The sequence below is a fragment of the Wyeomyia smithii genome, chromosome 3 (assembly GCF_029784165.1).
Source record: "Wyeomyia smithii strain HCP4-BCI-WySm-NY-G18 chromosome 3, ASM2978416v1, whole genome shotgun sequence".
In the NCBI taxonomy this organism is placed as follows: domain Eukaryota; kingdom Metazoa; phylum Arthropoda; class Insecta; order Diptera; family Culicidae; genus Wyeomyia; species Wyeomyia smithii.
In genome coordinates, this window is record NC_073696.1 from 174300774 (window position 1) to 174318499 (window position 17726).

Below are 17726 nucleotides of genomic sequence, written 5' to 3' on the forward strand. Positions count from 1 at the left end.
GTACCAAAAATGAAAACAAACTAAGAATAAAAAAACGCAAATAATGTTTTGCTATTCTACAACAAACACACAACAGCCTTAACCATCGAAAGTGAAGCGATTGTAAATATTCGTATATGTTTACGACTTTGAAAAAAAACCGCAACACCGCATTATCTCCCGTTTGCATCCAGAATAATATTTTGTTTTCTGTTTCAATGCCGATAATTGCTGTGAACACCATTTCGGATTGCTAAGCTCTCCGCTTTGTATGCGTTCAGAATTTTAAGTTCGAATTTGGCTACCACTTCTGTTTTACAACGATTGAACTAAGAAGCGAATGACAAAAATTTATTTGTTGTTATGACCAGAAATCTATTTCATTTTTCTTTTCTGCCGATAAAGTTTATATAAACAGCTGGGAATTTCAATCAGGAGGATTGCGATCCTCCGATTGCTTTTCAGATGCGGAAAAGACTTTATCTTTTCTGATGTAAATGGGAGGAATTGTCTCAATCGGCTGTATCATTGTATTGAATTTTCGATGCAGTAATAACCATTTTTTTTTTTTGACGCTGAGATGTTTATTCACGGTTTTATAGCTTACTGGATCTATCTTGATTGATACTAATATCATCATGCACATTGGCCAGAATATCAAAAATCGACGAATATTTTTGTTTCGGAATAATCATTTATGAATCAAAATATGAAAACTACTTCGATGATAATAGTTTGTTTATCCGAGTACCCGACATAATTCATTGACAGTTAGGCTGATGACTATGTCATCGGCGTTACACTGCAGTAGTTTATCGAAATTTTCAGCACGTTTATGTTAACATTTTGAAAAAGATGTTAATAGTTACGGTATAGTATCCTTTATTCGGCAAAAACTTCAAGAAACTTGGTGTGTGTTAAATAAACAGCATTCCATTTTTGAACACAAACAGATTGTATCTAACCAAATGGCAGTTGTATATAATAAAATATACATATTTAAAAAAATTCCAACTTTCAAGTAGTTGGTAGGCTCATAATGGTAAACTCTTCTGTTTACTTTTAAAACAGCATATTTCTTTTCCTTCATTTTTCAAGGAAAATTGTATTCGAAAAAGGATGAAAAAGGGTAACATGATTTTTCTGCTGGCTTTCTCTAAATTTCAATTAATTTCAATTCTTTTCACTTTAATAAAAAAAATCACCATTCCAAAAATTCAGTACAGTAAGGTTCGTTTTACTCGTTTTTTTTACGCGAGTTGCATTTCTCAATTACTAAACGGTACAAGATATAAACCTCATTTCCGTTTAGACCAAAGGTGATCATATATCCGTTTTCAAAAAAAAGCGCAATTTTTGGTGTAAATACTAAAAATTTAAAATGTTGAATTTTGGTCTCTAGATTGACCACTATCATATTCAAACGAAGTTCAAATATTTTAAAACGGTTTTCTTCGTTATATTTACAACTAACAAAAGTCTTTTTTACGCGATTTTTACAAATTTGGGACGCATCCTTCGTGTAAAAAAAAACCTTACTGTACTATTCAATTCTGTCTCTGAATGTTTAAAAAAATACATATATGACTAAGGAGGCAAATATAAAAATGTGAAAAAATCAATTACTCAATCAATAAATGAATATGATAGTATTGTCAAAACGTTGCTTTATGGATCAAGTGATTTACACAGATGTTCTCCTTCAAAAGTCATTTGTTTGCGGGGGATTTGTTTTTTTCACATTTTTAAAATAAATATGTAATATTTTTTATACCTTTTTTTTTGAAAAATGTCATCAATTATATCATGTCGTTTTCATGATAGAGGAAAAATAAATTCAATATCCTAGTTTTTGAATACACCTTACTAAAAATGTCTTATCTTCCACTTCACTTTCCGTCCAATAGTTCAAGAAAGAAAGGTATTCTTTTCTTTATTTACGAATATGCACATACGTATTTCATCTATGTACCAACACATTCGAAAAATCGAACTCTCGGTAAGAATGCTATCGATCCTAAAGCATTTTAGTAAATGCTAAGCAAAAAACACCTTATTCCGCAGTATATTAAAGAGTATGGAGACAAGCATTTTTCTTAAAAAAAAATTAATAAGGTTCAAATCATAAGCATTATCCCAAAAAGAATTAATGAGTGTAGAACACAGATTTGGATACCACATTTATAAACAGTAGCTTACCTCGAAGTACGACGCTGGTCTAGCCAGTCTCAGTATGTTTGAATCCCAGTTCAGGAAAAACACTTATTATCAGTAGTATTGTAGAGCTAACTCCGCAATTGTCATCTGTATCTGTGTAAACAGAAGGTCTTTGCAGTTTCCGAAACCAGCGCGAATTCTTATATAACTTAACGTTTCATGAAATGTTTATTCTGGAAGCGAAATTGATCTAATCTTCTAATGATCTAATCTTCTAATTTAAAATTTTAAAATTAAAACGCCAATGCTCCATTGCTACATTGCTTGCATTATTATGCTATTACTCAAGTTAAAATCTATCAATACGAATCACAGTGAAGTAGCCATAATTGCTGCACTTTGTTTGTTCCTACTCGTGTTTACATTTAGCTATGAAAAAGACATAAGCCATCGGCTGGTAAACTAGTAAAGAAGCTCTTGGGAATTCAAAAGGCCATAGATAAATTAAACGTAAACATTTAAAAAAACTTAAAGCAAAAGCAACCCAAAACCCCAGTGTCGTTATTAGCCGAGTGCCAAAATTATCCATCTTCTATTTCAGCACAACACCACTTTTAATAGAAAACTGTTCATTGAATGCTTCAAATTTTCCAATGGTGTTTGAAATTTAATATACTTTTTATTTTGTAGACATACGTGATGCTGATGCAAACAATAAAGAAAAACGGAATACTTAGTAATTTAATAGCCATGTGTGCAATGCTTTTTGACTGATCACGATGTGCACTAGTGCATTTTCTTTCTTTAAGAGCTCAGCTCAGCACAGGCTAGTAAATGCGCTGTAGATTTTGGTACGCTTTTATTTACCGGATTTTAGCCGGTGTGTGGAAGTGCCACGAACTGAATTGGTTGCTTCCCGGCCGCTATATGTGTATAGTATTTCGCGTTTCCTTCTGCCTCTACTCTAATTCTGTAAACAAACATTTGCCGATATAAATAAATATTGTTCACGTCTGCGAAGAGGATCAAAGAATATCAACATTTTTGGAACCTGCACCACTATCCTTGAAAAAGCGACCAGCAGTCAACGGCCAGTGTATTGGGCTGATGAAGATGTGTCAGAAAGTTTAACAAAACGGATGAATTTTCAATATTTTGATTGTTTTTGTAGAAAACGATGCGTCGCGGACCGAATAAACAGTGTTCGACACTTGGTTAAATTCTCTACCATGCGAGTTATTGGTTTCATTTGAAGTGTTTCAGTACGTATTTTATATCGTGTCATTGGATAATGTTTCGAAGATTTTCTTTGTTTGATAATTCGCAACCGGCCGCGAATGTATCGATTGCTAAACCACGAATTTTGCCGCTTCAGGGGCATTCTAAAACATCGAATAGTGATATCGTCAGTGCATCGAGCGCCCACAATGTTCTCTCGGAGCTACCTAGCGTTCCGGAGTTCAAACTTCCCCAAAAAACAAGTCCAATTGCGATACGAAAAAATAGACACGTGAATGGATCAATACAACAACCGTTTGCAAAAACTCCATCACCCCAAGATTCACAACTACAGCGCCATAAACGTCATTCAACGGGATCCGCACCGAATCCCGCACTTTTACAACAACAAGTTCATGTTGCTCAAATGTATTTAAGTTCGAATCGCAATAGTTTCTTGCTGAATTCTAACCATGTAAACGATGCCACTGTAGCTAGAGATCAATTCAAAACTAACCGCTCAATTAGTAGTCCAGCATCACCATCGCAACTACCGGGCCCATTGTCCTCTTCGTTGCCGACTGCTGCGTACAACACCAAAAATAATATCAGTTCCAGATTTTCTCCTACGTGGTACGCACGGTTTAGCTACTCGTTACGGAAGAACATTTTCCGACGTTCGTCAAGCGTTATCAACAACAGTCATGTAATTTTATTTCAATAATTTAATAATTTATCTTGTATTCTATTGTGTTTCGATATGTGATTCATTTTAAATTTACTCCCCTCAATGTTTAAAAATCGTGTCAGTGAAATTGTCACGCTTCGAAACAAATTGGCAACTAAACACTAATTTTTTGATTTGCACGTTTTCTTTTCCATCTTTGCAGCTCCCGGTTGCTGATCCGTTTCTGGAGAAGGTCAACTTGTCTGATTTAGGTAAGAAAATAGCTTTTACAGCTTTTATATTCGACAATGATTTTCTGCACCATCGAAATTGTTACTGTCAAAATCGCTATGGTTTGAATTGCTCACTAATCTTGAAACTAAAATTTGAATTCCCTTCAAAGCATTACCATTTTTAAATACTGCCTGTTGTTCCTTTAGGTATGATATCAACATACAATCGATTAAAATGCGATCATTCTCAATCTTGCATATCTATGCAACCTCTTAAAAACGACAGAAGTTAAAACATCAATTATTATTCCTTATAAAAAATGACTTTTACATAAAAAAAGTTTTGATGCAGTATTTATTACAGGGTGGCCAGCGAACCAGGAAAACAGAAAAAACGGGAACTAGAGAATGGCCCGAAAAAACAGGAATTTTTTTTTGTCTGTATTTTTGTGGTTTTCAGCCTGCGGCTGGTTCGCCTCATGTCGCGGAATTTCAATTATTATCAAATATTATGTTAGATTTTAACACTATCTATTACATGCTTGGAACCAGTTTTTTTTGTTTTTGCTTCTCCTATCTAAAAATCATAGCGTACTCGGAGTAAAATAATTGTGGCAAGCAAGGCTTCTACCGTTCCTTTTTTATACCGAATTATAAATAACACTAGTCGCAAAGGTGAAAAAAATGTTACCCTTAAGCCTAAAATGATGGCCCTAAAAAGTTGTAGCTTTTTAATAATCCCTGTGAATTTTGGTGCCTCTAATGTATGCATAAGTGCGTCAAAGTGCGGCAGAGTAATTGCTCGCCGGGTTCGTCACTAGGGGCACGAAAACGCACAGAATTAGTTAAAAAGCTATAATTCTTTCTTTTTTTCCAGTGAGCTCTAGGGCAAAACCTTCGTTTACCAGTGTTATCATCCATTCAATATAGCCTTGTCCGTTTTGTGCGAGACTCCAACACCATTCGTCTTTCTCAGCTCTTTGTATGACGTAGAATTCAATCTCATCCATTCCCTCTGACATTCATTCGAACAGTTTCAAGCCGTGGTATGGCCTTTGCTGTACGTAAAAGTTGTCTGCACTCCAGTCGATCCCAAGCTGCAGTTCACCAGCTTTGTGGTCTTCATAGGGTCCGTAGGTTGTCTCCCACCTCTCCGTCTCGTCCTTGACGGATTGGTTTCAAGAACCATCTTTACAGGGTTGTCATCCGGCATCTTTACGACATGCCCACCTCACCGCAACCTGTCAAGCAGTGCGGACGACAGACGGCTCCCGGAGCAGCTCTTGCAGTTCGCATAAATGTAACATTTCGAATAGGGACGATGATTTATAGGATTTTTCTTCGAAAAGGCACATCTGCTTGTCAGTGTTCTAACTACACACATCACTCGATCCATCATCGCATTGACCAATCGCATTAGTTTGGCCGGAAATCCGTAGTCGTGCATAATGTGCCATAGCTGATCTCGATCGGTTGTGTCTTATGCTGATTTGAAATCGATCTATAGATAATATCTAACTAATCTAAACTAATACCTGCCGAACCGCGAATATTTGATCCGTCGTGGCGTGGGCACCCATGAATCCTGCCTGGTAGTGCCCCACGAACTACTTCTCAAATGGTAATAGTTCTCGGCAGAGTATTTGTAGGAGTACCTTGTAGGTGACGTTCAGCATTCTGATGCCCCGATAACTATAGCACTCCAGCTTGTCGCCCTTTTCATTGATGGGACACACGATACCTTCCATCCACAGTTCCTGTACTCGTTCTTTCAATTTTTTCAAATCTTGACGATGACCCAGTGCACGGCTCTAACCAGTGTTTCTTCACCGTATTGCAGCAGCTCGCTGGAAAGTTGGTCCACTCCATCAGGTTTATTATTTTTCAGCCGGCTAATCTGCTTTTGGTCGGGAGTTCTCCAGGTGGTTTTTGTGATATATTTGCGGGGGGAGAAGGTACTTTGAACTACCACGAGTGGCTACAGAGTTCACACACCGATGGCCGGATAACCGTCATTAGACAGGGCGTGCGTCTGGCTCGATTACCAGTCTGTACATTGCCTCCCGTCCTACTTGAACATTCATGTCCCCGATGACTTTTTTCACGTCCTGTCGCGGGTAGCTATCGCACCTACTCTAGCTGCGCGTGAACGCTTGCTTCCATCATAAAAAACATCCAGTGACAACATGAAATAAATAATTTAGTCGGTTCCAGAAAATTTAAGATTTAGTGGAGTGAAAAGAGTGCCGGCGAGAAAAGCATGATTGGAGTGCCTACTACTACGTAAAATGTAGCAAACTATTCTAGAGTCGTTTTTTTCTGTAGCGGTTACTGGGAAAATTGCATTCGAAACCGCTGTTCTGTTCTCCGCTTCAATTCCTCGTGGTTTTCCTCTGTACTTTTTTAAGCGTTCTACTGAAATCAACACCTTAAAAATCACCACCTCAACGAGAAACTCAGATCGCGTCCGAGGCGGAGAATTTTCACGCCAGGAACGGCACGAGGAGCTTTCATAGAGTGATTAACAGAATCAGGAACCGGACAGTGCTGTCCTGTTCCATAGACTGAGGAGGTTGCAGGAAGCCTTCGTTGGTAAATACCGGCCTGGTTTTCGAGTGGAACTATGTACAACGAACCAGATGATTGTCTTGAGACAAATCCTCGACAGGTTTCAAGAACACAATTTGCAGACACATGATTTGTTTACGATTTAGTGGAACGCAACAAACTGTGGCAGATTATGCTTGTAACTGATTTCCCAACAAATCTAATTGAGCTGGTACGTGTGGTTATTGAGGGTTTCACAGAATGCATCAGGGCAGTGACCGTTTGACGAGATTGTGACATTGGACGGTCTAAAGCAAGGGCAAGCTTTCGAACTTACTGTTCATCATAGCCGTGGAAGGTGTTATACGAAGGGCAGATGAGCAGAGGAGCGGCAACATCATCACGAAGTCCAGGCTTCGCGGACGACATCGACTCATGGGTGTGTATCGTAAAGCTGTGGAAAAGGCATGCATTTAAGGTTCTCAGAAATGAAACTACGCGAATTGGATTCACCATAAACACTGCCAAAATGAATAATTTGTGGCTGGCAGAGATCGTGGTGTTGGTGCTGCGGTGGTGATGGATGAGGGTACTTTCGAAGTGGGTGATAAATTCGTTTATCATGGTTCGCTCGTAACGTGTGATAACGAGATGTGCCGCGAGGCAAAGGGACAGATTTCGGCAGTGAATAGAGCTTATTATGGATTACGTAGCCAGCTTAAGTCCCCGTAGCATTCAGATCCGTGCGAAATCTGTGCTCTACAAAATACTGATCTTTCCAGTAGCGCCCTACGGACACACTGATACTGTTAAGCTGATTACATTGAGCTAGCTCCGTAGCACGTGTGACGGATGATGATGATGATGATGGTCCCGCCACATATCTCTATGAAGCTTTGAGCTGGACGATTTATCTACAGATAATTAATATAATCACAATTTGAATCAGTTATACACAAACAAAAACCGACCAAGAAGAAACAGCAAGGATAACACTGGTCGACAAAATGAAGAAAAAAGTGCATTTCAAAAGCTTAAACCGAAAAAAAACGAAATATTTTAGCTACTTAACCATTCCTATGCATTTTAGTGCCCCAAGCCATTACCGAAACGCGTCAACTTACTTGAGAGTTACACCAAAATTCACAGGAATGGTTGAATAGCTATAATCTTTCATTTTTTTCCGGTTCGAGCTTTTGGAGTGAACCTGTGTTGACCAGTGTAATATTCAGCATAGACCTGGATACCGACAACTTCAAAGGAGACCTCGTACGCGTTGGATGTGTGCTGTCGACGAAGTCGCCTGAACTCAGGTTTAAGGAACGACTGGAGAGAAGTAGCATAAGACCGACTTTTGTGGAGGCGTATTCTGGATTCGGCATGGGATCTCTCTGATCTGTAATACCGTCTTTGCACAGCTTTTTTTTTTGTTTTTCAATGCAGTGCCATCAACCTCGCAATCATATGTAAAGGTAAAACAACTCCATTTACTATGTTATAAAGTAAAACAAAACTATTTTCTAATATTTATCAAGTATGGACAAGGCTAGTACTTTTAAGAGTGTATTGTGGACGACGACGTTGATACGAAATCTGATGGGTCCGTGGTAACACGACCTATACTGATTAATTAATTCCATTTTGATTGAAAAAATTGATTTTACTTCCTACTAAGACAATAACCTTTCAAACTGTCGTTAATGAATAAATGCATAACAATTCCATTCTACAATTTTCTAAATAGAGAAGCTATTTTAATGATATTTACATATTTTTATAGTTAAACTGTGAATATAATGAAGTAGTATCTCTGAAAGTAAATTAATTCTAACCTTGAGGGACATAACAAACAATTGGAATACTACCGTCAAAATTTCCATGTATTTTTTTCGTATGGGACAGTTCTGCTTTTCATGGGTAGCTTAGCAGAATTATCAATTTTATCTGAAAATATTCGTTCCAAATTCTATACTTATAGCTCTATCATGGCAACAGGGCTCGTAGATTCTTTCACGTTATATGTCGTAAAATTTCGTTTAATGCCAGTTCAATTTAAACAAGCAATACAAGACAAGTCGTAATTTTAGTATATATTTTCATTTGAAAAAAACAGCACAGAATATGTAGTCCAAACAGTTTAGAATTCGAACAGAACAGACAAACATTATGTTATGATTCAATAAACAGGTAACATATAGTTGCTAATAAATTCAAAACAGTGGCTAAATTTTCGGTTTTGTTTTGTTTTCAATTTGTTTGTACGACACTTTCGAGAAACCATGGATTTAATCCTATTGATGCTTCTCACTTGTAAACAGTCGAGTATTTTTCATCTCTGCTCTGCGAATTTTTAAAGCCAAGAGGACAGTGATACGTTAGCTCTCATTATCTATCTTTTATGTTCAAGAAAAAAACCAAAATCAGTGAAATCAAAGAATTTTTAAACCTTCTCATGCTCAATTTATTTCAATAAACGGGATGACTATTGCGGGATGATAAATATGTAGCACAACGTATTTTAAATGTGAAACACTTCCGTCCAACCGGCAGAATGTACGAATGTGCTCCGTTTATACCTACCACTTTTGCATAAAAAAAATTCACACATTGTGCTCGTCGCATGCGCACAAAATGTTCCTTACATCGCTTCCTATTTTACTGTTGAATATAGTCGTGATTGTATGTGCGAGCGTAACGATATGTAAACAAGATCAGTCAGCTTCCTTCCGCACTAGTCCATAGATGTAGGGTAATTTATCAATGGACGCTCAACTAATGATTTGATTATTCTATCTACAGAGCAGCTATTATGGCGTTGCAAAAATATAATCAAAATTAAATGTTAACTATTTTCAGCTATCAATCGAATGCGACATTCGATAAAATAACATCCATTGTAATGTTTTATTTTGAATGTTCGAATTTTCGAAAGCTGCCCTATTACAAACACAAAGGTAAATCACTAATTTTTACCCATGCGCGATATTCGCGTAAAGATTTCCTTGATGAGCAAGTTTAACCAACGATCGTGTGGTGATCAACTATTGTCACAACTCGTGGAAATATCGTCTTGTATACACTAGATTGCACTAGTGCGAGGGAAAATGTTACTCTCGACCGGTGGGTGGGGGTAAACTCAGGAATGACGTATCCTTCTTCGGGACGAACTGTCAGCCTTAAATTTGCCGTTTGCTCACCCAACCCGAGATTATCTTTAGTTTGACTTTGACTTTCGCGGGGAATGAAAATCGTGTCGGGAATCAACGCAACCTAATCGCGTCAACGGAGAGCTCTTGGTTTTATCTGGCGGTTTCAGAAGATTACAGTAGTTCTGATCCGCGAGTGAAGAACTATACAGACGGCACCTACGCATTGATTTACGTTCCCTTTCTGTAATTTGAATCAAATGTAGTCGAATGTTTGAGATAACTTGTTGGAACTAACAAAGTATCACCGAAATTACGATGTTACTAAAATGTCATTTACTCGTGTTGACTCGTAACGCTCTATAATTGTGCAATCATCGTTCTTTAACTTGATGAAAATGTTCTCTCTGCTGTTGCTGCAGATTTTGTTCGTTGTTGTATGTCTATCCAGTAACACCAAAACATCAGCATGAAATGAAAAATACAAACCAGGCAGACTAAAAATAAAGGAGGCTTGACGACTATTTTTTACACCGCAGCTTACACCCCTCTGCTTTTTTTTTCAACCACCTCTGAACATTCATCAAAATAGTCTGTCAGACTGTGACGCTTGGTATACGATAGAACATCACATCTGATTGGCAATTTCAAATCGATGAATTATTTCCTCGATAAAAAAGTGAAATTTTCCTGCATTTGCCGATAACATGTGTGATTTAGTGTCTGGGGATCGCCACTGATAGCACCTGGCACACACACACAAACAAATCCAATCTCATATGGACAAGAACCTTTTACTAAAATTAATTTATTTCAAAGTATTTACTAGTGAATTCCTTTTGAAGTAGAATACTTCTCTCAGGAAGTTCGGCTACATAGGAATGTAAAATGAGAATCTAAAACCGAAAAAAGTGAAAAATATGTCCAATTTCAAATGCTAATAAATCGGTTAGTATTCGATGGATTCCCTTCATTCTCGCAGCAATAGATTGGAAAATCTTCTAAGATTCTTCCCGAATGAAGATAATTGTAATTTTATTATTCAATCTATTGCACTATTGAAAATAGTCAAGCCTTGTCAAAACGAAAAATTCGACCTCTGATTGGTCGTTATATGATTGCTTCCCAAGCACGGTCGACAGAAACATATACCTTGCAATTGAAAATATGCTATTTGGCCTATATAAGAGCCTTTTTCAGCCGAAGCCGCTCATAATAGTTCTAGACAGCGACAACAGCAGTCATCCCTTAGCAGCAGCAGTAGCAGTGCAGTGGATACCAGCGATAGCGAATAGCGGCAACAGCTAAGGCGTAGCAATGGATAGCGCACTAGTTGCAGCTGATCTCAGCATCGATAGCAGCTGGGCCAGCTGATGCAGGCATGGCAGCGTATAGCGGCCACAACTTTGGCATGGCTACGAACAGCTTAGCAGTTGTAGCGGGTATATCTGACCATGAAGCATTTATGCAATAATTGAATGAAAATTGTAATTGCAGCAACCGGCCTTTTTAAGGGCTACTAAATGTTTTTGGAAGAGCATAATGAATGGTTATTAATAAACTGCAACTGAGGCTTGATGATGCTGCAAATACACAGCAGTGTGATGTTTATTACGATTTGTTGATACTGTGCTTAACAAGCGGTATATACGAAACAAATCCGATTTCAAAATAACTGACATGCAAGCAGCCGGGTTATCTTTCTTGTAAAAGTATTCTACTTCAACCTTGCGGTCGTGGCTTTGCAGACAACCCTCCTGTGATTTTTTCAATAAGCATTAGTTTTTGAACGTCCAAAATTTTAATTGGTATTCGGCTGCATTCGTTTTTATATGATTAGCGGACAGTATTTCTATAAAACTTTGCCTGAGAAAAACTTTCTATCAGAGGAGCTTCCGATAGTTTTTCACTGCTACTTTAACTTAACAAATAATCATAGAAGCAGTTAGAACATTCTCATCAAACGAAGGTTCTTTTGAGCAATAATAGTGCTTGCAAATCAAAATCTTATTTCCATCTAGTCCGTTAAAAATGAAAGATGCCAATAATTTTCCTTCTTATAGTATAAAATGACTAACGAAAAGGACATAAACAGTTCGTGCAATAGTTGTAGCAGCACTTGCAGCGTCTGTCAACACTACTGCCTCAATGGGAGCGAGAGTAGATCGTCAATCGCCGGCGAGAGTAACATTACCTACGAGTATCATGACGTCACCAGTAGTAGTTCCACCGTAACAACCATAGCTAGCACCTCAAGCAGCACTAGCAGTTGCACTAGTAGTACCTGCAGCTGTTGTTGTAGTATATGTAATCGAGCATCCACTAGCAGTAGTAGCTCTTCGAAAGCGGACAGCATCAAGCGCAAAATCTGAAAGTATTTTCGTTATTTACAATAACTTTTTCCACTTCACAATATCAGTGAGTAGTTAACCAGTAATTGCAAAACGATTCTAATACAAAAAAGAAGCTTAATCGTGTTCCTTTTACAAGAAAATTAAATAAATTTCATTTAACTGGGAATAAGTTAACCTACATTTCAGGTAAAACTAATTACTCTGTACAGGAAAGACGTTTCACGTAACAATCTATACATATAAAAATGCAGATCTGTCTGTCTGTTCCATATAGGCTTGGAAACTACTGAACCGATCGGCGTGAAATTTTGTATATAGGGGTTTTAGGGGCCGAGAAAGGTGACTAAGACAGTTCGAGACCCCTCCCTCTTCTGTAAGGGAGGGGTCCCATACAAATGAAACAGAAATTCAAGCACATCTCGAAAACTAACCATGCAAATGGAACCAAATTCGACAGGTGGATGTTTTTAGAGGTAACAAAATCATCCATGATGGTTTAACACCCCTCCCTTTGCTGGAAGAACACAAATTTCTGCACTTCTCGAGGACTAACCAAAAAAATGAAACCAAATTCGGCAGGTGAATATTTTTAGGGGTAACAAAGATGTCTATAACGTTTCGACACCCCTTCTTCTTCTGACCAAATACCACCCAATATGGGTATTCCCGTGATTACTATGATGCACTGAAGCCACAAATCGACCTCAGACAACATTATGAATTATAAGATGACGACTTCCGGTGAATGGGAAACTGGCGAAAATGACCAAATACCACCCAATATGGGTGTTTCTTCAACCAGAATGACGCTCAGAGGCCAGAAATTTTCTCCAAATACCATTTTGAAATCCAAGATGGCGACTTCCGCTTTCTGAAAAACAGCCAAAAATGGCCGATTTCCATCCAATATGAGATGCTTCGATACCAGAATGATACACAGGAGCTAAAATCGACCACAGACACCATTTTGAATTCTAAGATGGTGACTTTCGGTTTCTGGAAAACAGCCGAAAATGACTATATAACACCTATTATGGGTGTTTCTTTAACCAGAAGAATGCATGAAGCTAACAATTGACCTCGGACACCATTTTGAATTGTAAGATGGCAACTTCTGGGAAACAACCGAATACTACTACATATGAATATGTCCGTAGTCGAAATAATGTATAGAAGCCAAGCATTGACCCTGGACACCATCTTGAATTCGAAGATGACCACTTTCAGTTTCTGAAAAACAACGAAAATAACTGAATACCACCCAAAATGAGTATTTCCGGAATATAGGTGATGTACTAAAGACAAAAGACGAGGGTGTTGTCGGTCCGATAAAACCAATTATTTCAAGCGATCGCAAGAAATCAATGGATTTGGAATGTTGAAAATTATTAAATTAAACACAAAAATAGGCGGGACGAAGTTTGCCGGGTCAGCTAGTAGAGCATAAATTTGTTACAAATCGCACAGTATTAAATTTTGACTAATATATACTTGACTAGATAATATGTCAAGTACATTCATTTTTGTACCAGTAATTAGCGAGGATAAATTCAACGTATGATATATCATCTGCTATTTTTCTTATGTCTACCTACTGTACAATTATTTCTTCTCAAAAATACTGCTGAAGTCAGTTTTACAGTTCAACTTCACGTTACTCGTTTTTTTCGAGCAACACTTCACTAGGTCGAAAAAATAGAAGCTTCCATACGGGGAACTAAGGAAAATCGTTTGGGAACTTTCCTAATGAGTTGGTAGTTTAGTACCGCGAATTTCAAATTAATTTGAAAAAAATAATTAAGTATTTTAAAGATAAATGGTATTTTGCACTTAATTTCGATTTCAAGCATTGCAAGATTGCATGAAATCATAACACTAACACACATATTGTGCATGGTCTGAAAAAACGCAAAATTCTAATCGAACATTTTCGACATTTGAATAAAACTTGGCATATATGTATTTGGATTAACAAACTAAGTATGTACCATGGGTGGAGAAAAAGGTTGTTTTTTTTATATACTTCAAGAACAGTCGCATTCCGACGATGTGAATTGGTTCTAGTGGTAGTTCCAAATCATGAGGCTAATAGCAGCCCACTTTCTACATGCATCAGTTTTCGCAATGTTTCATATTTGGAATATTATATTGGAAATTTTCTAACTCATATAAAATACCTCCTGTAACGGCCTCACTGTATGACGAGCTTGAGACGTTTTTTCAAAAAAAAATCGCACGCGGCACGCACCTGGTCCATCGGCATCTCGTCCCAGATCTTGGAAGCAAGCTTTATAAGTTGGTCCATAGTCTCCACTTCATGTTCGCTCGGCTTGGTCAGCATGTGAAAGTCCAAAAGATTAGAGTCAGGGAGGTCACAAAGTTTAATTGAGAAAATCAGTCAAATTTTTCCGACACCACACTTGGACGATGTTCGTCGTGCGGACCGGTGCACCGTCCTGTTAAAAGACGTAGTGATTCTTTCCGAAGTGCCGGGGTCTCAACCTTCTCCAGAACATCTGCCTTAGAGTACGCGTCGTTGATTTTCACGTTTTTTCTTGATAAACACCAGCAGGAGCTTCCCACGCCTGGATACGACCCCCAAACCATCACCAACGCAGCACCCTGCAACCATGCTTGTCTTTTCTCCTCAGAAAACCTCTAGAGTGCAGGAGAACATCTTGCACTGCGGGAATAACTGCCGTCACACTAAAGAGCAAATCAACGCCCATGCTAGAAGAGAGCGACAAACGACTTATTTTTGTTGAGCTACCTGAACGCACTGCGGTGAAATCTGAAATCTCTCTCTTGCGAGACAATGAACTATGGTGTACTTTCTCACACGTGTGGACATCACGCACAATTACACTGCATGGCTATCTGCGGTGCGTTTCACAGTTCGTTTCTTTAGCATGGCAGAAGAGGAAAAGAGATTGGGAGAAAAAAAAAATAGACTGCGTTGCTCGTGCCGGTCGAATTTACTCTGGTGGAATTCGTTTTCGCAGTGTAGCTACACGAGGACTACATTTTTGCCCGGTAGTTTTTTTTTCACCTTCCGGACTACTCGCCAGTGGACACTGTTGTGTATTTCCGCGTTTTCTCTGTAGAGTGATTCACCCCTCTTGTTTCTATCAGATGTGGGGTGAGCTGGAAGTGTGTTTGTCTCTCTGTAAGCTGGTTGAGACACTTTTTTTTCTTCATATAACTGGTTGAGACACTTTCAAGTGGAGAAAGAAACAGTGTGGTGGAAGCATTTGCTACACGCAGGCACATACTGGAAGGGAAGTGAGCGGTGAATTTTCTCTTCTCCTTTCACATACTGAGGAGAATGACAAGCATGCCTGCAACCGTGGGATGTGGGACTGTGATGCTGACCGACATCGGCGCCCACAGCTGTTAATTTTTGGACATTGTGCGACAAAGAGTTTCTCATCAGAAAACACGAACTTTTAAAATGCGTGCCGCAAACAACTTTATTACGACGTCGCGGTACGCGGGGAACAAACAAGAAATGTCAGCATGTCGTCACTATGGGCGTCGGCTAGCCTATATATGAGTCTAAAGCTGATTCCAATACTAATACACAGAATGTGCCTTCTGTGTTGCGCACCTACACAACAGTGAAAGGTTGTATTCGAACTTATTGAACACCCTGTATGTACTTTCTTATAGATCGGGTATGAGAATCATTTCAACCAGTTTGTAGGTAGTATCTCCTCAGAATAATCCGAGGAGTTACACTGTACAGCCGCTCGCTCTCAACTTTGAAAAGTTCGACCGGTAAGCCGCTCTTCTTGACGGCTTTGTGGTTCGGTCGCTGTCTCCAATGTTCTTTCATCTCATCCAAGGCTGACGAATCAACAGCTTGTGTAGCTTCCTCAATTTCTCCCCTGTTTCCCTCGACAACTCTCTACCTTCCTCACCGTTCAACATCACTTGTATGTGTTATTTCCAACACCTGGTCATCTGCGACTTATCGGTAATCAGCTTCCCATCCCTGTCATTACGCATGGCAGGAACTGGCTCGGTCCAGTTCCAGATTTCGTTAATCGCTCTGTAGAAGCTCCTCATGTCGAGCCTGGTGAAGCAGTTCTCTGCCCCAGCTTGGACACGATCGTAGTGTTCACGTTTCTTACAGCGGTTAAGCGTCACACGATTTGCTGCTTTTAATGGGCTAGCGTAATCCCGATTCTTTTCTTCCGATACTTTTAGACACTCAGCGTCAAACCACTACGCGTAGTTCAAATGTATCCTGCAGTAACCTCGTATACTGATAACCACTGGATGTTTAGACGTATCTTCCTCCAACCACGCGCGAATCTTTCCTACCACGAGATAGTGACGCAGTGAATCGACGTTTGACTTTCGAAAAGACCTCGACGACGTCTGAAAAGTGGCGGCGTTCGATCAGCATGTGGTCGATCTGGGAGCAGGTTTCTCCATTGGGCTGTCTCCAGGTGTGCTTCCGAATGTTCCGACGTGCAATCTCAAGTCGTTGCCGTTGGTGGTGAAGGCTTTCCTTACCATTAACAGGGTAAATGAATTCCTCCCGGCCGACTTGTGCGTTCATACCTCCGATGACGACCTTTATGTCGTGTTGTGGGTACTCTCCCTACGTCTCTCAATAAGCTCGTAAAACCCCTGCTTCACGTCGTCGGTTTTATCGTTTTTTGGTGCGAACACGTTAATAAGGCTGTATTTGAAGAATCTGCCCTTGATCCTCAATACGCATTAACGGTCATGGGTTCCCTAGTAGCACGAAACCGATGCCCTGTTCCGGGGGTGTGCAATTTTCTTACGCTATCTTACAAGGGAGGGAGGGTGGTGAATTGATTCTCTCACGTAAGAAAAACATTGTTTATTACATTGTTGTTCAAATAACCATGTTCATGAAAGCGGAGACGGTAAAATTCATGAAAAGGAAATTACGGAATTACTTGAATAAAGGACAGAAGAGGGAACGAAGTACTGCGTACTCAAATAAAAACCTATATATGCTGGCAGTAAGATCTTAATAGGGGGGAGGGGGGTATCAAAAAATCTTACGATGTATTACAAGGGAGAGAGGGAGGGTTGAAAAAGTGGAAAAATATGCTTACATAATTATTTAACAGCCCCTAGCAAATGTGTTGCATGAAAGTGTCCGCGGTCAGGTCTGCCGCCCGGAATTCACGTTCTTCGGTTTTGGCCAACCTCTTGTATGGCCCACATTTGCTTTCCGCGGCTTGAAGTTCTGTTTACTAGTAATCTATTAGTGTTGTTACTGATAATAACGAAATAGAACAACATTCAAAATAATTAATTTGAAAAGTTAATTCACCGTTTAACATTGTTAGTAATTACCAAATTTGGAAAATATACGCAAACATGTTTTTGTCTTCATGTATTTATTACCGCTTTCTCCAATGCAGTGTGTTATGTTAATCCG

At 38.9% G+C, this 17726-nt stretch overlaps 1 protein-coding gene across 3 annotated transcripts in view; it reads left to right on the top strand.

Annotated features, from left to right (window-relative positions):
- LOC129732016 (uncharacterized) overlaps positions 1–17726 on the top strand; it is a 117563-nt gene that overhangs the window by 96392 nt on the left and 3445 nt on the right. For all 3 annotated transcript variants that reach the window (XM_055692464.1, XM_055692465.1, XM_055692463.1), the window contains one exon: positions 4245–4293. In XM_055692464.1, the coding sequence (XP_055548439.1) occupies positions 4245–4293 (49 nt within the window). The remainder of the gene's footprint in view (positions 1–4244; positions 4294–17726) is intronic.